The sequence below is a fragment of the Dendrobates tinctorius genome, unplaced genomic scaffold (genome assembly GCF_039654945.1).
Source record: "Dendrobates tinctorius isolate UK_male_01 unplaced genomic scaffold, ASM3965494v1 ptg000250l, whole genome shotgun sequence".
NCBI lineage: Eukaryota > Metazoa > Chordata > Amphibia > Anura > Dendrobatidae > Dendrobates > Dendrobates tinctorius.
This window is the reverse complement of record NW_027361917.1, coordinates 20,052,447-20,074,086: the sequence shown is the minus strand read 5'-3', so window position 1 is coordinate 20,074,086 and position 21,640 is coordinate 20,052,447. Positions and strand designations below refer to the sequence as shown.

At 46.0% G+C, this 21,640-nt stretch overlaps 1 protein-coding gene across 2 annotated transcripts in view; it reads left to right on the top strand.

Moving 5' to 3' along the window:
- The window catches only part of LOC141063466 (uncharacterized), a 42,055-nt gene extending 22,760 nt beyond the window's left edge, over nucleotides 1–19,295 (top strand). The window contains exons 1-3 of one of the 2 annotated variants that reach the window (XM_073557508.1): nucleotides 105–16,915; nucleotides 17,269–17,422; nucleotides 17,525–19,295. In XM_073557508.1, the coding sequence (XP_073413609.1) occupies nucleotides 16,732–16,915; nucleotides 17,269–17,422; nucleotides 17,525–18,503 (1,317 nt within the window). In that variant the 5' untranslated portion in view covers nucleotides 105–16,731 and the 3' untranslated portion in view covers nucleotides 18,504–19,295. Of the gene's footprint in view, nucleotides 1–104; nucleotides 16,916–17,268; nucleotides 17,423–17,524 lie in introns of those variants that run through there. The other variant, XM_073557509.1, reaches the window with a different exon arrangement.
- The last annotated feature ends 2,345 nt before the right edge of the window (nucleotides 19,296–21,640 follow it).

Below are 21,640 nucleotides of genomic sequence, written 5' to 3'. Positions count from 1 at the left end.
TTGGTTGGGGTGAAGGACACAAGGAAAGGTGTGGTTAATGAACATGAGCCTCCAATGACGACTCAGTGCTTTTACTTTTTACAACTGAAGAAGAGGAGGCGATAGAGCTGGAGGCTGAGTCAGCAATGTAAGACAAAACTTTTTCCTGATGCTCTGGCTTTAAAAGCGGTTTGCCAACTCCTAGAAAACTAAGCGTTCGAGGCCTTATGTAGCCAGACGATGACGCAGGCTCAACACCTCCTGCATTCGGTCCTATTTTGCTCTTGCCACTACCATTGTTCCACCACCAACACCATCATTACCAGCTGCCAACCCCCGCCCAATTCCACGGCCTCTTCCACCAGCCTTCCTCATTTTTGGTAGAAATGTAGACAAAATCCAACAAACTATATAGTATGTAAAACAAAACAAGGTACAAGGTGTCTATAGGACAGGGGAGATTTTGAATCTCTGCACACACTTTTGGACACTGGACACTTTTGGATTGTGTGAGGCCCAATGAATATCTGAGCGCTATGTGACAGGCTCGATGGCACAGCTGTGACCTAAGTGACTAGAGGATAAGTGAGAGTTTGAATCTCTGCACACACTTTTGGACACTGGACACTTTTTGGATTGTGTGAGGCCCAATGAATATCTGAGCGCTATGTGACAGGCTCGATGGCACAGCTGTGACCTAAGTGACTAGAGGATAAGTGAGATTGGATTGCTTTTAAAAAAGCAGTTTGCGGAGCAGTGGGTAAACAGCAATGCCAGCCTGTCAGGAAGCCTTAGAAGGCAGCCCAACAACCAACACCACTGATACACCACTATATAGCCTCCCTTGCACTGCACACACAGTGACTGGTGTGTTGTGCAGGCCAAATCGCTAGCAGCAGAAGCAGTTTTTTGGTCTTCTTCCCTGCCTAACGCTCTCCCTACAGAATCAGCAGCAACCTCTCCCTATGCTAAGATCGGCAGAAGTAAGATGGCGGTCGGCGTGCACGCCCTTTTATACCCCCTGTGACGCCCACCAAAGCAAGCCAATCACTTGCATGCCCTTCTGAAAGATGGTGGTGACCCGTGCCTATGTCATCACGTTGCCCACAGTGTCCGTGGATCCTGAGTGGCTGAAAAAGAGCGCAAAACAAACTTTTGAAACGCGACTTTGGCGCGTAAGTCCCCGACCTCGTGGCCGATCTCATCCTAGGGTCGGGTTTCGTTTCATGAAACCCGACTTTGCCAAAAGTCGGCGACTTTTGAATTTTTTCGACCCGTTTCGCTCAACTCTAGTTAGGAGGAGTCTGGGTTTTATAAAGCTGCGAAATTTGCATTACATAGCCTTTCCTAACAACGATAGTGAACAAGCCATAACCCTAATAGGCAAACAGGCTAATTAAGGCCTGAAACCTTGTTTATCTTTATCTGAGCACACAAAGCTCAGAGAGAGAGCAAATTTTTGCATCAGCATATTTTCCTTTTTGTATTTTTTAAAATGAAAGATTACCAATTATATATTTTGCCTAAAATAGAAAGGAAATGTGTCATCTTTAACTTTAGCACTTTTCATTTCATCTTCAAGTTAACTGTTCACAATAAGTTATTTTGACCAAGGGTGCCCAAACTTTTACATGCATTTTACTTTTACTGTAATACAGGTCAAGGACTTACGCACTTGTTGGGTTTTTATTCCAAATTCAATGCAGACTGACCCATAATTTGCATTGCAATAGGACTTTAACCCCTTTGTCTATTGACGTGTACAGTCCGTCATGGGCGGTTGTAACTTACCGCACCAGGACGGACTGTGCACGTTATGGCTTTGAACGGACACTGAAAACACGCAGTGACAGTTCAGTGCCGACAGCTGTCTATGACAGCTGAGAGGCACAGCAAGGGGTACAGGGACCCTTGCAGTCGGTCCCTGCACCCCAAGGGCTGTGACTGGTCAGTCAATCTGACCAACAGAGGCGTATCTAGGCTTCCTGGCACCCGGGGCAAGAATTTGGTTCGGCACCCCACCCCCCCCCACACACCAAGTACATATGCGACTTGCACACTTAGCCATGTACCCACGAGCTGCTCTCCCTAATGCTCTCAATGTTCAGTAAAAAACTGAAAGCAGGAAGAGAAGCTCATTGTCAAGTATGAAAATCGCATATGAGTGAAGTGTCCATGTGATGACTACTGGAACCTGCAGAGCTGAATCCTGACATTGCAGCTTCTGAATTCTCACAACGAATGCACCTGCACACTTTTAGGATTCTTACTTGCCGATGTACAGTCATGTCAGCACAAGTATGTGATTTATATACTTCTGGCCACATTCCGACTAGACGTGCTCGGCCCCGCTCTGTTCATTTTCATTGAGTGAGGCCACACATGTCTAGTCAGCATGTGACCGCATGGATGTAAATTACCAGCATGAGAGAATCCTGACAGTGTTCAGTGCGCACTGTGAGAATTCAGAAGGCTGCAGTCACATAGAATGACTGCAGACTCAGCACAAACCTGGACAACCCCTTTAATGTTCCTAACAAATAAAAACATGAGAATAAGTCAGCATCACAAATAACATTTACATCCAGGTACCTTATAGATGACGTTTCTGCAGTCGTTCTCCTTTTCTTCTTCTTGTCCAAACCCCATGATGAGTTTTCTCATCCACAGCGGCCTCTGCAGACTTCCATCTTCTCCGGTCTTCTGCAGCAAATCTCCACACGATGCCCTTAAAGATAGAAGTGTCATTATAATGCTCCTGAATACAAATATCTGCAATATTCTGTCACCTCACACTATTCCCCTCCCTCCTCATACTGTCTCCTCTATCATCCCACTTGTTCACCATACTGTCTCCTCATATATTTACCCCCTCACTCTCTATACTGTCTGCTCACACATACCCCTGACTCCCCATACTGTGTCCACATACATTAACCCGTTCGCTCCCCATACTGTCTGCACCGAACCCCCATACTGTTTCCTCAAATCTCCCCACACACATTAAATCCCCCCATCCCCACTCCAAATCCCTCACACACATTAAATAACCCCCCCATTCACACTCCAATTCCCCCACACACATTATGTCCCCCCACTCCAAATCCCCCACATTAAATAACCCCCACTCCCAAATCCTCCCCACACATTATGTACCCCCCTCTCCAAATCCCCCACATATTAACCCCATCCCTACTCATTAACCCCCCCAAACAATAACCCCCATCCCCACTCATTAATTCCATCCCCACTCATTAACCCCCCCGTCCATACTCCCAAATCCCCCCCACACATTATGTACCCCCCACACATTAATTCCATCCCCACTCATTAACCCCCCACACATTAACCCCCATCCCCACTCATTAACCCCATCCCCACTATTTACCCCACACACAGTAACCCCCATCCCCACTTATTAACCCCACTACACATTAACCCCATCCCCACTCATTAACCCCCCACACTCATTAATCCCCATCCCCACATTAACCTCATCTCCACTCATTAACCCCATCCCCACTCATTAACCCCCCTCGCCGGTGGTTTCTTCAGCTCCACATTGGAGCACACTTACCACCAGCGCTGAGCGTTCGCTCTGGGCGCCGGGGAGTGACGTCAGCAGCGTGATCACATGACATGCACGCTGCTGACGTCGCTCTGGCCCGGCGGTCAGAGCTGCAATTGTTCTGGCATCTATACAGACGCCAGTACAATTGCTCCCTGGGAGCCGGCATGCCGCACCTTCTCTGCGCCAGCAGTCAGCTTGACAGCTGACACAGAGAACCGCTGACTCCCAGGCCGGGGGGGGCGGCAGAACGCAGCCGCCAGGGAGGACACTGCGGACCGCTGCATTAGGCGGCCCGGACTGCGCCCCCTGCTGGCTGCGCCCGGGGCAACTGCCCCGGCTGCCCCCCCTAGATACGCCCCTGCTGACCAAACACAGCAGCAATCGGGCAGGATAGTCTGAAATTTGAGCCTTTGCTGCCCAATCTCAGTGCATGAGCTCAGCGCTACAGTAGCTGAGCTTCTGCACTGACAGCTAGGAGCGGCGTACCCACCACACCTAGCTGTTAACCCCCTCTCTGCTGTGATCAAGCGCAATCACAATGTTCAGAGGGGGAGGCAGAGGGTAGGGGCTCCCTCTGCCTCAGGTCGGCATCCCTGCGATGTGGGAAATGTTATTTATTAACTATTTTTTGTGACATATCTCTCTGATTTAAGGGCATAGAAATTAAAAGTTTGAAAATTTCACATTTTAAAAATTTTTCCCCATATCTCCATTTTTTTTTCATAAATAAACGCAAGTCATGTGGAAGAAATTTTACCACTAACATGAAGTACAATATGTCACGAAAAAAGATTCTCAAAATCAGTGGGATCCATTGAAGCGTTCCAGAGTTATAAGCACATAAAGTGACAGTGGTCCGATTTAAAAATTAAGGCCTGGTCTTTAACATACAAAATGTCTTGGTTGTTAAGGGGTTAATGACCTAACATTAGAAAAACAAATGTGTTGGCACCACCCCTGTAATGTGGAAAAATAGGTGCTACAAATCCATATAGCAAAGAAACCCTTGCAGAAGTCACATTTATAGCACTTGGGGTTACCTCGTATATTTCTTGTTATTATTATTTATTGGTATACCCTTTTTGGTCCATTTTTTGTATAGGAAGGTGTCCAGCAACAGATCCAATCAGAATAATTAAAAACAAATTTAATAGAAAAACTTAAAAATTACTGTTAAATATAGCATGTCCCAGTGATAAGCAGGGGCTCAAGCTCACACGTTCTTAGTCGGCCATAGTTTGGAATGAATTTTTTGTTTTTAATTAATCCTACCAGATCTTTTCCTCGACACCTTCCTACACAAAGTTGTCTTCGTACTGCTGCCCTGTGGGGAAGGTGACCTGACGGACGGACTTGTCAGGAAGAAGAAGGGATGGTTTGTGCACTTTAGACAGATGTTAGTTATGACAGAAGGGGAGCGTGAGTTCAGGACTTGACAGAAGCTTATGGTTAGAGAAACCGTTGGTCATGGGGGCGGAGTTACAGGGAACTGGGAAGGTTATAAAAAGGACAGTAGGGTTCCAGAAAGTTCCAGTCCTGGGAGGAGCTCTGAGGAGAGGAGTCAGTGAAGGAGTATGTGCTGTGAGGGGAGCTCAACTAGGGGACTGAGGAGAATGGAAGTCAGGGGGGATGGCCCCGACACGAAGAACCGCAGTAAAGACGAGGCCCCGGGGGAAGCATACCAAATTGACGACGATCTCTGACCGGTAAAGTGCTATTGGTGAACAGGCCTAAGGCAGCCACAGTGACCAAGCTGGGAGGAACGTCACTACGCTAGAAGTACAGTGTATGTTCCCGGGCCTGGAAATGGAGGGCTGTGGAAGAATTGCGGTGTACTGCTGAGGTCGTCAGGCGGACGACTTAATAAACTTGGACCTGTTGTACCCGAAATCTGCCTCCATCTTGTGTCTATGACATCTGTGCGCGGTAAACGAGGGACCATCCCGTCAGTGCGGCCCACCCCTACTACAGCCCACACAAGCTCCAAGTTCCGTGCCCTACCGGGAGGATCAAACTGGTGAGCTGGCAATTCTTTTTTTCTATGTAAATCCCTTTGGTTCCTTGTCTTGGACAACAAGTGCCAGCATCTCTGGGAACGCCTTCAAGACTGTTGGAAAGCTATTTCCGGTGATCACCGGATGAAGCTGCTAGAAAGAGTTCAAGGGGTGTATAATGCTGTCATCGTTCGATGGAAGAGTTCATGAAGAAGCCTACAGCTACCTCTGATTGAATTGCGCCTGTGCGGGAGGGGAGTACCTGTTATTTTTATTTTTTTCTAGGGAATATATTATCTAAGAAGGAATTGTTCGAGTATTGGACAACCCCTTCCCGATCAGACGTTTTTCCGTTCTTGCGCTTTATTCCTTTCAAGAGCCATAAATTTTATTATTTATTATATTTATTAAAATAATTCTGTCACTGTATTTGAGGCTTTGTTTTAGAACATTCATTATGTGACAAAAATGACCTGGCAATATGATTATCCAGGTTCATAAGATTATCAAAAGTTATTAAAAATTGAAATGTGTTTTCTGACACCTGTAATGTTTTCAATTTTCGTTCGATGGATCTTTGTGTGTGCTTGTTTTTTGTGCCCTCAACTGACTTTTTGATAGATACTACAATGAAGTAGATAATCTATGGTGTATTGTCAAGAGGAAGATGGGAGACACCAGACAACAAGGCAGACGAGCTGAAGGCTGCTATCAAAGCAACCTGGGCTTCCATAACACCTCAGCAGTGTATAAGGGGTTGATAATCTTAGCTGCTTCCTCAAGTAGAGATAGAAACCCATTCTGGAAGAGAATAGAATCACCTGCTGGTATATTGGGGGATGACAAACCTTGGCAGGGTTAAAAAAAAAAAAAAAAAAAAAAGAAAGAGCCATGCTGGAATAACTATAAAAAACAAAAACACAGTCCTTACGAATCCATTCCCTGCAGGATCCACCTGCAGTTATCCCGCTCAGTCCTTTAACTCCTCCGGGAGCTATATGGGAGTTACTGCTCTCCTAAATACAACACATACTGACTCTCAGGGCCAGGTATGTCACACCCATGTGATGGTCACATGACCATGACATCACAGGTCCTGTCAAGACTCTGCATGTGGAGATACAGAAAACCTCTGCTCACCCACTCTATGAAGGTTCACCAAAACCAGCCCATTACGTAGGTTACTATTAACCCTCTCAGCACCTATCATGCTGGAGGCAAAAACACTCTGGCTTTACAATCACTGACCGCAGTATGCGCAGTGACACGCATTTCCCTTCACATACTATGCCAGGGACTCTCTCACAAGAGCCACAAGCTGATCGCCTACATGTCAAGCCTCATTGATGCAGTAACTGATGCAAAAAGGAGCCCCAGCCAAGTATTGAGTGTATTTACTGGACATACATTTCTGTAGGCCAACATTTCAAATTTTAAAATCATTTTTCAAGCTGGTGTTATAAAGCATTATAATTTACTAAGATAATGACTTTTGGGTTTTCATTGGCTGCAAGCCATGATCATCAACATTAACAGAAATTAACACTTGAAATAGATCACTGTTTGGAATGACTAATATATGAGTTTCACTTTTTGGATTGAAGAACGGAAATAAATGATATTCTAATTTTGTGAGAAGCACCTGTATATCGTGGTGGATCGGCTCACTGCTGCACACAGAGGAAGAAACAGGTAGACTGTCTCTTTAAGTCTTCCACTAGTTTATTATATACATGTGGCATAAACCAGTGCGAATTAAAAATAAACAGCCCTTCGAGCCAAACAGGAAAACAAGACAAAATTATATCAGATCTCCACAGCTTCAGAGACTGTATATCTGCCTACTCAGGATATAAAAACCGGATTCAGTACGGTTTAATACAAACACTTCTCAGGAGCTGCCGTGTCACGCCTCCAGTTGGGCGAATTTAAATAATAAGACGTGCAGCTTGATACACCGCCTCCAACTGGCGAATTTAGGTATTACACGTATTTATACAATAATCTGGAAACCCCGCCTCCAGTAAGGCGAATTTAAATAAAGGGGAACTTGGGTAACATTAACAATGGTGGGCCCTGCGATAGGGAATAGGGACGTGGAGACCTCCTGCACTCCCCTGAGCCAGAGTCCCTACACTCCTAATGTTCCCTATGCCGGTTCCGCACCGGGTGACGCACAGGAACCTTAAAACCCTGACTCGCCCTGACCCTAAACCCTCACTAGGGAATTGGTCGGTGCAGAAACTAATCCCACCACTGCACTAAACACACACAAGGGAAAATGACAATACAGGGGGAACACCACTTAGCTTTGCTCTGTTGCGCACGATCCTAGCAACAGAGCCCACCACCTGCATGCATCTTCTCCTCCACCCGGATCCATCACCATAACAGGATCCATCACCATAGTGCAGCCTTGGAGCAGAGTCCACCACCAGTTGCAGCTGCCCAGTAAACAGAGTCCCAAAGATGAGTCCAGCTTCTGCCAAAAAGTCCAGCATGCTTGAGTCCAGTTTTCAGCAACCAAGTCCAGGATGTTGAGTGCAACTCTCACCATCGTCGCCACTCCACCAAGCCATGCAAGCACCTCCTGCTGACACCATAAACTGCGACTCCACCACGCCATGCCAGCCCTCCATGCAGACTCCATAGCTGACTCAACCCCTCTGGCTGGGCTGCCCAGGACTCTCATTCAGCTCCTTCTTTCACCCAGGCTTCCTTGAGAATGACTAACTCCCAATATCACCAACCGTGACAAACACACCTGAACTCTTTTATAGAGCCTCACACCTGATTTGTAATTAAGTGCACATTAAACCAAAGAAACTAAAGTGCACTACCGCTCACCACTACCGGGGCAACTTAGAATGAACGACACCATGTGTAATAATTCTAATGGCCACCGGGGGCAATGAACCCACTTTGGCACCAAGCTAAAGGAAAAAAAAAGTTCACTTTGTCCATTTACTTGTCAGATCCACCTTGGATCATGACATGCCCGCTCCAGACACACCAAACACCGGAGAACTCAGAAGGCTGTCTATTTACCTTCTAAACTCCACCCTGGAGAGGAGATACGGTGAACAGCCTCCCCCCAGCTCTACAGCTGTCCACTAAAAGCCTAACTCTTAAAATGGCCGATTAGCCCCTTTCAGCACTTTGTGTACTGGAGCAAGTGTCTATGTTTCAGATCTTTGAAGCCAACAGCCTCAGATGAACATATCTTCCTTGCAGTCCTTTGCCAGTGACTTTGTCTTGAATTCCCCCCCCCCAACGCCAAAAGTCGGTTGTTTTGGCACTTTCAGTCACCAAACAGGGAAGTCTAGACAGGGCATCTGTGTGCATTACTATGTAGCTTCCGGGCCTGTGCTCCACATCAAAACTAATCGTTATGAAGCACTAGAAACCACTCATTATTCCCCTTCCTTTCCCTTATCCACCTCAGGGGAGTATGATCTCACACTAGCCTAAACGTCAGGCCTAACAGGTAGTACCTCTGGGTGTCAATTGCCCATTTGATGTCCAAGCACTCTCTCTACAATGGCGTAGTTCTTTTCACAGGAGGAGAGTTTCCTACACAGGACTGGATGTTTGTCCCTATATATTTCTTGTGACAACACAGTTTCCAAACAAACCTCTGAAGCATCCATCTGGAACAAGAACTCCTTAGTAAAGTTGGGTGCAACCAAGACCGGTTGTTTAACTAGGGCAAGCTTAAACTCCTGAGCCATCATCTCTGCTTCAGAGGACCATTTGGCCAGCGACATCTTTGTGCCATTAAGAAGATCAGTCAGGAGGTGGATATCATGGCGAAATTGGGGATAAATCACCAATAGTATCCCACAATTCCCAGAAATGTCCTAAGCTGCTTCTTGGAGACGGGTTGCAGCCAATTCTGGTTTCACTCTACCTTTTTCACTTGTGAATTTATTTTCCCCTTCCGATGATGTAGCCCAGGTATTTTGTCTCTGCTTTCCCCATGGCACATTACTTTGGGTTTATGATAAAACCTGCCATCCTCAGCTCATCCAGTACCACCTGGACCTTCGGCAGGCAACTTTCCCAATCCGGGCTGAAGATCACAATGTTGTCCAGGTAAACTACGGTGTACTTTTTGTGTGAGGGGAGGATCCAGTCCATAGTTCTCTGCACGGTAGCTGTGGCTCCCTGCAGACCGAACAGCATCCTGGTATACTTAAATCGCCCGTCCAGTGTAGAGAAAGCAGTCTTCTCCTTGGAACTTAGAGACAGGAGGATTTGACAGTACCCTTTCGTCGGGTCCAGTGTGTTGATGTATCTGGCAGATCCTAGCCTCTCAATGAGTTCATCAATGCGGGGTATAGGATACTTCCTGTAATCATTACAAAAGTGCCATTATCCATCAGGCTTCGGCACCAGGACAATGAGGCTGGACCAGCCGTTCTTTGACTCCTCGAAGAAGGTGAGGAGAACAATGAGCATGTGTGTCAGAGATCACCTCGCAGCAGGTTTCAGGAATCCGATATAGCTTTTGGTTCACCCAAACTTGGTTCCGTCAGGATTTCATGCTTCATAACCTGCATACGTCCTGGCAACTCGGAAAACAGGTCTCGGTTCTGCTAAAGCAATTCTCGGCACTGTTTCTGGGCCGGTAACAGTGTCTCTGCCATTGTAACATCCTCGACCTTGGGTTCAGGAATGGCCTCTAGGCATGTAGCTTCCACCTGTTCCCTGTCTCACCATGGTTTCAACAGGTTGATGTAATACACTTGGTATGGCTTTCTTCTCCCTGGCTGGTGGACCTTGGTGTTTACATCATTCAAGCTTTTGACTTCCTCATAAAGCCCCTGCCAATTGGCCAGAAATGTACTTTCAACCGTGGGTACCAACACCAATACACGGTCTCCAGGGCTAAATTGTTTCAGCCTCGCTGTCCAATTGTAGACTCTTGCCTGGGCCCTCTTGTGCTTGAAGGAGGCTCTCCTTCAGAATCAGCATCACCTTTGTGATCCGGTCCTGCATCTGGGCCACATGCTCGATGATGCTCCAGTGGGGTGTAACCTATTCTTCACAGATCTCCTTCGCAATATCCAGAAATCCCTGTGTATGCCATCAGTATAGCATCTCGAACGGTGAGAACCCCGTAGAGGCCTGTAGAACTTCCCTAATAGAGAACAACAAGTACAGCATTAGACAATCCCAGTCTCTGCCATCCTTCTCCACGACCTTCTTAACCATGGATTTTAAGGTTTTGTTGAACCTTTTCACCAGGCCATCCATCTGCAGCTAGTACACTGATGTCTGGAGTTGAGTTATCTGGAAAGCCTTACACTGCTCCCTTATCACTTTGGACATTAAAAGAGTTCCTAGGTCCATCGAGCTCTCTTTTTGCAGGCCCCTCTGGGAGAAAATATGGACTAGCTCTTACACTATATTTCTGACAGAGAAGTGTCTTAGTTGTACCGTGTTGCATAGTCCATCACCACCAGGATGTTTTGGTGTTGATTTAACTAAGGGCCCAACATGGTACATGGAAATCAAGTCAAATGGGACCTCTATAACAGGCAATGACACACTAGGGGACTGCGGAAGTGGATACGGGAGCAGTTAGCAGACAGGTAAGGCAGGACCTGCAGTAGTTAACACTCTCCCTGACACCCAGGCCAGTAGAACCTCTGAAGGACCTGTTCCAGAGTTTTGTCGAATCCCAGCTGCCCACCCAAGACAGGTCCAGGTCTAGTAACCTATGCCGATAGGGAGTTGCTACTAACAACTGCTCTATCACTTCCTCTCTCAGTTTAGTGATCCGATATAGCAGCTCCTCACTTAATGCTAAATATGGAAACCTAGTGTCAGCCACTGGTTCTTGAGTGGCCCCATTTACAAGACTCAAATTGTCATATGCCACTTTAAAAAGTAAGATCCTACATTTGAGTAGTCTCAAAGTCACCCCCCCCCCCCCCAGGAACACCCAATTCAGGAATCTCTGCCTCATTGGTTACACTCTCTTTCTTGTCACCAGCAAAGACATACATGGGGAACTCATTTGTCTCCGAATCATCATGATTGAATCGGCTCGTGTTTGAGTCACTTGGTATCGCCGCCTTTCGCCATAAGTCCCGCCCTATAAGCCCTCCCTCTAAAATAATGCACAGCCTATAGTAATCGATGTAGTAGTATGGCCACAGGCACTGTGTACTTACAAATTAAAAAAAAAAAAAAAAACACCAAAATATGCGCGCCTTCCCTTCGCTCCCCCCACCAAGTGAGTTGTCTTCTTAAACCAGCAGCTGATTTCAGCGGGCAACGGGAACGTAGGACGTCACTGCTAAGCTCCCCCCGTCACAGGCACGCCAACATCAGCTACTAGCCAGCAGAGAGCATTGCGCAGCATGGATCTAATGGGTCTGTGTGCTGTATACCGTATCTAATCTTTGTGCAATGTCTACAATAGTAATTTGTGAATAAAGGTTACAGATTAGTTTTAAAAGTTGTAATACATGCTTATCTGTATGCTTCCCACAAGATGTAAGACAGAGGAGTGCAAAGAATTATCAGAAGAGTTGTACAAGAGCCTGTGGAGACCTACAGAAAGACCTGGAATCATCAGGTACAGTTGTTTCTAAGAAAGCAAAAAGTAATGCAGTCAACCTCCGTGGCCTGTTTGCACGCGCACCACGCAAGTTTCCATTGCTGAACAAAAAGCATGATCAAGCGCTTTTACAGTTTGCTCAACATTTAAGGCCCCTTTACATTTAGCGATGCACCAGCGATCCCGACCATAATACGACCCGGTCAGGATCGCTGGTGCATCGCTAAATGGTCGCTAGTGAGCTGCCACACAGGCAGATCTCGCCAGCGATGTAGCGATGCTCGGCGGTCGTACTTACCTTTCAGACGAAGCGATGACCGCCGTCTTCCGCCCGCGTCCATAGCTTGCTCGTCGGCGCCAGCAGGAAGCCGACGGCGAGAAATGGTCGTGGACGATCTCACACGATCAGCGATAGCCAGCACGGGAGCCGGTCGGTGACGCTTTAGTGATATTGTAGGGTCGGTGGGCCGAGCTGGGGGGTGGTCCTTCTTCTTACCGCGCAGAGACAAAACAGAGACAAGATGGAGACAGATTCTGGGTTACACCAGGGACATATTTATACGTACTGCCCCTTTTCACGCTGTGACGATCCTGCCAGCTCAGTCACTGTGGCTGCCTTAGGCCCGTACACCATCAGCACTTTACTGGTCGGTTTCGTCGTTACAAATACGGTGTCCTACACCCAGAGCCTCATCTCTACTGCGGTTCTTCCTGTCAGGACCACCCCCCTGACGTTCTCTCTCCTCAGTCCCCCTGGTTCGGTTTTCCTCACAGCGCACAAACTGTCGTTGTCCTCCTGTCACTGGAGCTCCCCCTGGGGGACTGGAACTTTCTGGAACCCTCCTTCAAATTTATATCTTTCCCGATTCCCTGTAACTCTGCCCCACATGACCAACGGTTTCCTAAGCTGATGTCAAGTCCTTTGCTCACACTCCTCCCTGCCCTCTAATGGTCAACCCAAGGTACTGCACGTCCACTACACTTTCCTAGCTGTTTCCCCACTGTAGTAACTGACACTTGTCTAACCTGTGCAAACCTTTCCTTCTCTATTCTGACAAGTCCGTCCGTCCGGTCACCTTCCCTACACTCCCCCTTCCTGTCTATTGTCGTCCTCGACAATTGTAATCCCTGCCTTCGTCGTTCTGAAGCTTCACCTACACTCTGTTGTCGGACCAGTTGTTGGGCCAAACCCACTACCTGCAGGGGGCCGAACCATACTGGGAGCACCATGCTCTGAGCAGCCTACTGCTACTCACCAGCCGCACGCCACATGACAAAGTCTTCCAAATTGGGCTAGGTACACCCATATTCTCTCTATGGCGTGTACCTTCCCCTACTCTCCCCCTTCTGTTACCTTCCACTGTCCAGTACGCCATGATCTAGGCCTCACACCAACCAGATCATTACCGGCGTCCACCTTCCTCCTTCAGGGATGTCCGTGGTGTCGGGGACCTGACCTAGGATGGCTGTCTTTTTCACATCTTCCACCTCTTGTACCTTTCTTTCAATTACATGTCATGGTCGGCGTCTTGGTCTCCCAGACCCTCTTCACACCCTCTTCGGATCTCACACTTCCCGCTGGTCCCTCAGACCTTCCCTTACCTGTTGCATTTTACTTTTGCATATTATACATCAAACAACTTTATAATAGCACAAGTACCCCATTTTTTTTTTTTTTTTTTTCATTTTCTTTTGCTTTCACAACCAACATGTTACAACAAAACATTGCATGTCTTCTTCTTCCCCCCTTCCTTGGACATGGACACCCTTCTTCTGTATTCCCGCTCTGTCATGCTTCTCAATTAAACACAACCCATCCTGTAAGAGGAATATCATACTACAAAAATATTGAACAACTAAAGCACATTTTTTTTTTTAAAATGGTCTTCGTAACCTGCCCTACAGTGCACCGAACTCCTGACAGTCTTTTCCACTATTTAGTGGTCAGTGGCAAGGGCTCCACAGCCGTGGAACCCCTGGGGTACCGGGAATGTCCACACAAGTCCTCTCCTCAGTCCCCCTGGTACGGTTTTCCTCACAGCACACAAACGGTCGTAGTCCTCCTGTCACTGGAGCTCCCCCTGGGGGACTGGCACTTTCTGGAACCCTCCTTCAAATTTATATCTTTCCCGATTCCCTGTAACTCCGCCCCCATGACCAACGGTTTCCTAAGTCCTAAGCTGATGTCAAGTCCTTTGCTCACACTCCTCCCTGCCCTCTAATGGTCAACCCAAGGTACTGCACGTCCACTACACTTTCCTAGCTATTTCCCTACTGTAGTAACTGACACCTGTCTAACCTGTGCAAACCTTTCCTTCTCTATTCTGACAAGTCCGTCCGTCCGTCAGGTCACCTTCCCTACAATATCGCTAACGATATCGCTATGTGTAAAGCCCCCTTTAGACATCCTGTGAAATACTGAGAGAATAAAGTCTGGTCAAATGAGACAATTTGAACTCTTTGGATGCCATAATACACTTCATGCTTGCAGGCTAAAATGCAATGCATATCACTCCAAAAACACCATACCAACAGTGAAGTTTGGAGGTGGGAACATCATTGTGTACGGCTGTTTTTCAGCATACAGCACTGGCAAACGTTATATAAATGAACGAAGGGTAAATGAACAAATGTACTGGGACATTGATAAAAATCTGCTGCCATCCACCAGGATGATGAAGATGAAATGGGGGTGGACTTTTCAACAAGACAATGAGTCCAAACACACAGGATTGGAAACTATGAATTGGTTTCAGAGAAAGAAAATATAGCCGCTATAATATCTCAGCCAATCACCTGACCTGAATCCAATAGAAAATATATGGAAAGAAAAAGCTTAGCTTATAGAAGGAGCTTCAGGATTTGAAGAGTGAAAAGGACAAAATCACACCTGAGCAATGCATGCGACTAGTTTCTTCATACAGGAGGCGTCTTGAAGCCATCATCACCAATGGCTTTTGTACAAAGAATTAATAAATTTCAGCAAACGTGCGCAATACTTTTTTCTGTGCCATTTCTCATTACATCACTTAATTTATGGACAGCTACAGTTTGATTTCTTTACCTGTGTGGATTGGATGGGTTATTACATTCATCTGGTGAGAATTTCATGTCAATAGCACCTTTAGAAATATATTTACTTAGAAAATTGGTGATGTGTTCAATACTTATTTGACTCGCTGTATGTGCATAATGCATTTCTTTATAGTGATTCTACATTATGTAGCTGCACATGTATTTTTGTATATACAGTGCATAGTTTTGTATGATATGTTTTCATAAGTAGTACTAGATATATCTACGGTATTTATATAAGCAATATACAGTATATGTTAATGTGTGGCACAGTTACATATAAATGTATTGGTCACATAAAAATTGTAAATCACAATTCAGAATAAATTTGGAGGCACTCATATGCCTCCCTGATGGTAGTACATGATGGATAAGTACCTGCATGTAACCCCTTAGATAACACAGTGATTGCTGCTTTACACAGTATTAAGTAGCTGAATAACATTGCAGAAAATCATTTGAACCATTTACCTGTTTGTTGATACATACAAATAGCATTACAATACACTACATCTAGAAATGTACTGTATTCTAGTCCCATCACACATGCCCTCTGAAGAAGCACGGTGAAACGTGCGTCGGGGCTTGGGACTACATAGGCCACCTCACTATACATATGTAATCTATTTCCAGATGCATTAACAATTCCCCTTTGTCACTCTTTGTATCTAGCCTCACAATCTCTGTTTTTAAACAGCTTCTAGGCATGGGGACTTGGTAAAATAGACCGAATGCCATTATTTGACTACCTTAATATTATATACCACTTCCTACTTAATATTGCTCTTTTACCTACTACTTTCCCTGCTAACCTATTGGATAAATATTAAGAACATAAACGCTGGTCACTTTCTTTTTTTGACATTAACTTTAGTTCCAGCCTACTGTGTCATCGTGGACTGAAACCAATGTGTCTATCAGTTTACACACTTTATTGCCCAATCTTGGTGTGTCCTATTGAGATGACCTTTGCTTTTTTTACAGTCTTTGATCAGGTTTTTAAACCTGTTTCAATAATGGTATTTTATTTAGTAGAGTGTTATTGCAATTATTTTATCCTGTTGGGTCTTTACCCTTTGGAATCAGGGGTTTGTTAGGTTTTATACTGCATCAAAGACCATACCGTATTTTGGGGGAAAGATGGGAAGACCAGGGGGATTCCTTAGGCCGGAGTCACACTGGCGAGGAATACGGGTGCATGCGAGGCGCAAAAAGCACGCATTAGACACGGACCAATGATTCTCTATGGGGTCACTCGCACCAGGCGTATATTTCTCCTCCGTATCCTACGCTCCGTGCCACTCGCAGCATGCTGCGATTGTCAGCGTACTACGCCCTTAGCACGCCAATGCAAGTCAATGGGTGCGCAAAAAATACGGATTACACACTGACCACACGTGTGACCTGCGAGCAATACGCAGGTCTTTTGGCTGGTGACAGGAAATGGGCCAATCCATCATCAGGAAGCGTAGACATGCAAATGAGCTCAAAAAGCGCTCCAGACATCCAGGAAGTACGCCTCCACGGAGTACAGCAGCAGCATGGCGTCCACTTACATAAATGTGGAGATGCTAATTGTGCTGGTGCAGGAGCGTCCAGAAATATGGGACCCACGCGACGCAAACTATGCGAACCGCACACGAAAGGAGGCGTCATGGAGGCGCATCTGTCGCCAGATGTACCATGACTTCGGTGACAGACCACGTGAGGAGCAGCAGAAAATTCGTAAGTGCAACCATAAAAATATAATTAACGTTAGCGCGCGCTATAAAATGACTCTACAATCAGCGCCCCCCCCCCCCTTCCTGGGCATGTAATTTTAGCCTCATGAGGCCGTTACATTAGGATGTGACACGTGGCTTCACACAGCCATAATTAGGGGTTAGGCCACAAGCTCCTCATCCTCCTAGCCACAAAAATTATTTTCAGGGGAGCTAATGAGACCCTGGGTATCGGCCCAATTACATATGCCACCATGGGTAGAACGCACACCCCATAAGGCCCCATGCCTAGACTACTGTTTGAAAATGTGACCACTCAAATATGTGATTTTGACAATCTTTCCTGTCACATTGCAGTTGAAGATGTGATGAAACGGTGGAGAAGCATCCGGGACCAATACCGCCGGGAACGCCAGCAGCGGTCCAGGAGTGGGGATGCTGGCCATGTAAAGCTGAAATATATATATTATGACCGGCTGAACTTCCTCGCCCCAATTCTGGCTCTGAGACCGTAAGTACATACCTCACACCACATGACACAAAAACATTACACAAATACTTTACAGGGACAAAAATATTGATGTATTTTTGCCTCTGTTCTATTTCATAACAGAACTCAATCCAACCTTACGGATCGAGGAATGGCCTCAGAGGCAGAGCCCGTTATTGATCCTGTAGGGGATGAGGTGGCTGGCCCATCTTCTCCCCCTACAAGAAGGATGTCTGAAGAGGAGGCATCACAAGAGCACACAATGGCTGCCCGACAAAACACACCACCAGGACGGTCTGCAGCTGCAACCTCACCCATCCTGGAAGAGATGGGCAACTTGAGCAGCAGCCCAACTGCCCAGATCAGGCCCTCCCCACAGGCTGCTCTAGCAACACGGCGAATAAGAAGAAGGCGCCAGGTCGCCATTCAAGAGAGCAGGACCAATGTGGACACTGGGGTGCTGAATTACCTGTCCAGAGTCACTACAGATGATGGTGAGGAGGCCTATGCACGTAGCCTCACCCTTTATCTCCGTGCCCTTACCCGTGAGTTCAGGCTCCGTATTAGGGGGTGTATTCAGATCCGGCTTGATGCAAGCACCCCCCCCAATACCCCATATGAGGTGTTTGAATTTCTGGAGAGGTGGCAGCTCTCACCAAGAAATTTAATGCGCATGAGACCATCCACACAGATGCTTGCTCAAGCAGGGTCTGAACAGCCCCTAATACGTGGGCCAACACCTCAACCCCTTCCTCCCCCTACCCATCCTTCTATTCCGCAGCCCCAAATGTCTTCAGCAAGCCAACCCCACCAATATGGCCACTTGTACCCACCCAGTGTTGGAGGCTGGTCCCAACCTGGTTGGGGACGATCTGGCTATCTTGGTGGGTATGATCCACGGGCCTACCATAGCCAACAAGAAGCCCCTCACCATCATCATTATTACTCTGGGCAGTATCACCAACAGGCCCAGGAGGCTGGACAACAACAGCATCATGGGCAACAGTATGGCCCCACACAGGGCGATGTTGGCCACAATGTCCAGCAGCACCCCCAGGCTGTTCCTCCCCGTTCCCCTTCCCCTACATATGAGGATTTATGAATCCAAACTTTGGAGATGTCCAGTGACATGTAACTGGTGCTTCTAATCTAGAGAAAAAAACAGGTGTTCTCCATCACCAACATTTAGAACATAATTTAACACTCACATTTGTAAACAATGTTTTCCAAACATATGAAACAATCCATCATGACAGGCAACGCTACCTCACGCCTTTCACACAGATATTACATGTGTATAAAAGAGAATATTTAAATGCGCTATACTGTTACATGAAAGGATGAAAATACACTAATCACTTGTTAATGCATAGGAAAGGTGTGCTTGCCTTTAGTTAAGTAGTCAACTTTGTTATTAGCAATCTCTAGTAAACTAATTTGAGGCGAACAGCATTCACAATATTACGCTCTCTCTATGTCTTAACAAGTGAGTTTTGTATTTTCATCCTTTCCAGTATAGCATGCTTAAATATTGTCTGTTCTACAGACAGGTAATATCTGTGTGAAAGATGTGAGGTAGCCTTGCCTGTCATGGTGGAATCATTCTATGATTGGAAAACATTATGAGGAAATGTGAGTGTTATCTTATTGACTTTATTTTGGTGATGGAGCTCACCCTTTGTTGCCTAATCCAGGTTAATGTAGGCATGCAGCAATGTTGTTATTGCATAATGTTTGTTGCAGTTATTTTCTGTTATGTTAATGTTACATCAAGTTAACGAAGGCCCAAAGGGTCATTTTGGCCATTGCCAAATTTGTGTGATGGCAAAATTATGTTTGCCTTTAAGCAAAAACAAAAAAACAAAAAGGCAAAACTAAAAATTTGTCTACTCTAGTTAACGTCTCTGTGTGATTTCTCACTATCCCTCACAACATACTAACAGACACCAACCAATGCAAAGAAACTCATAGATTCATAAAAAGGCTTGAGTAATATATATTTAGACACACTTTGAACCAAAAATAATTAGAACACAGACACAGCATTCTCTTGCCAAGAAGTAGCCCCCTCAGGTGAGATAAAGTAATTTTAGTGAATATATCACGCACTTTAAGGCCAGAGAGCGGTCTACGTTGAGGGATGATAGGTGGTCTCACCCTGCGCACATTGTCCGGCCTACGCACAACACATCAGAGAAGGAGCAATCATGTATCCTGGTGAAGTTATGCAGAACAACACAGGCTTTCACAACTTCATTCACATTTTGCTCACTCAACTGAATGGCAGACTGGAGTACCCGCCATTTGGCACAAAGAATCCCAAAGGAACACTCCACCAGTCGCCTAGCACGTGATAGGCGCAAGTTCAAAATTCTGCGCCTGTGGTCAAGGTTGCGCCGGGGATATGGCCTCATGACATTACGTGATAACTGAAAGGCCTAATCTGCCACAAGGACATAAGGGACTGATTGTTCGGGGGAGCCTGGTAGCTGGCGTGGTGGTGGTAGTTCAAACTGGTTGGTGCATAGCCGCCGACCCATTATGGAAGTATTGAAGACTCTAGAGTCTCCCGTCCTTCCATAGGCCCCAATGTCCACAATTATAAACTTGTATTGAGGGTCTACCAGAGCCAACAATACAACAGAAAAGTATTGCTTATAATTGAAGAATTGGGACCCTGAGTTCGGCGGCTTACGCACCCTGATATGTTTGCCATCCAGGGCCCCAATACAATTTGGAAACTGGCAGTCCTCCTCAAAGTCCCTTGAAATCCTTAACCAGTCTTCCATCCTGGGCTCGGGTAGGACCACCTGATGGAGTCTTGTCCAGATTTGTGTACATGTAGACCTCACTATGCCTGAATTGGTGGACTTTCCAATGAGAAACTCATGGTGGAGGGCGGCATAAGACAGGCCAGTGGACAGGAAGCTGTAGAACATCAGAAATAGTCCAGGTTAGAATGGCTAAAGTAAAAAAAAATCAGTTACATGCCAACCAAACTTGGTAGGAAATGAGAGAGAACAACACACACATATTTGGTGGCACAATGACTAAGTGATATGCAGTACATATTAGATGTAACATTGTGCTGTGTCAGTTGAAACATATTTTGAGTAAGATGAGGGTATTAAACATTGTCCAAGAAGGCCAAAAAACATAAATTAACACACACATTATGAACATAGAGAATGTGGTTGTGGAGTACATACCGTATTGTGAGTAGAAGTCGCTCCTCTGCAGATATGGCTTGGCGCATCCTAGTGTCCTGAAATGTGATCCCAGGGCGCACTGTCTCCAAGAGGCGATCAAATGTGGAAATGCTCATTCGACAGTACTGGTAAAATTTTTCCGGATGCTCCTGCAGAGACGAATAGAGGCGGTGAAAATGCCCTCTTGTGAGTCGTTGCCTCAAAAGTGGATGTACCCACATGCGTCTCCTCCTCCGCGGATCCACTTTCACAGGATATGGTTGGCCAAAGCGCCGTGACAAAAGCCAGGTAAAGAGAACCTGCTCGGTTGTATTGAATGTCAGACCCTCTGCCATGCTGCACAAAGAACACCAACACACCTCGTGAAAGCAAGGTGAGAAATGTACAGAATGTAGGCAGCCACCTATTTCTGAGTGTCTAAATAGGGTGCAGGCTAATGATTTAAATAGTTTGCAGGCCTCAAAACCGTTAAATGTCCATTTTGCAAGGCTGCGAGAAAATCTCGCCATACGGATTGCATACGGAGACACACATGCGCAAAATACGCGACCTCACCTTGCTTACGGATGACCTACGGACCACCTTTTTGTGGTCATTGATCTGTATTACGCATGTAAAATATGGAGCGTATTTTGCGCAGGTTAGTGTGACTCCAGCCTTAGGCACATACACAGCCATGCAGGCACTTGCTCAAAGTCAGTGCCGGTTTACAAAAAAAAAAAAAAAAAATGCAGTAAATATGGCTACACTGTACAATATATAAAATGTATTAATATACTGTAGGAATAAACCCTGTGGAGACAAAATTAAGGCACAATACCACTGCAATATCCAGCATGACCAGCAGATGGTGCACCTGTCCTACTGCTTGAGATTGGTATAGTTTCATCTCCTGTTTAGCACATGCGCCATTTTTAAATACATAACTAATATATCTGCTGCAAAATATTTAACATAACACGCTTGTAGCATATGTCCGAAGCGTGCAACATAAAATGCCTTCAAAGAGGTGTCCATAGACACTTGTGAG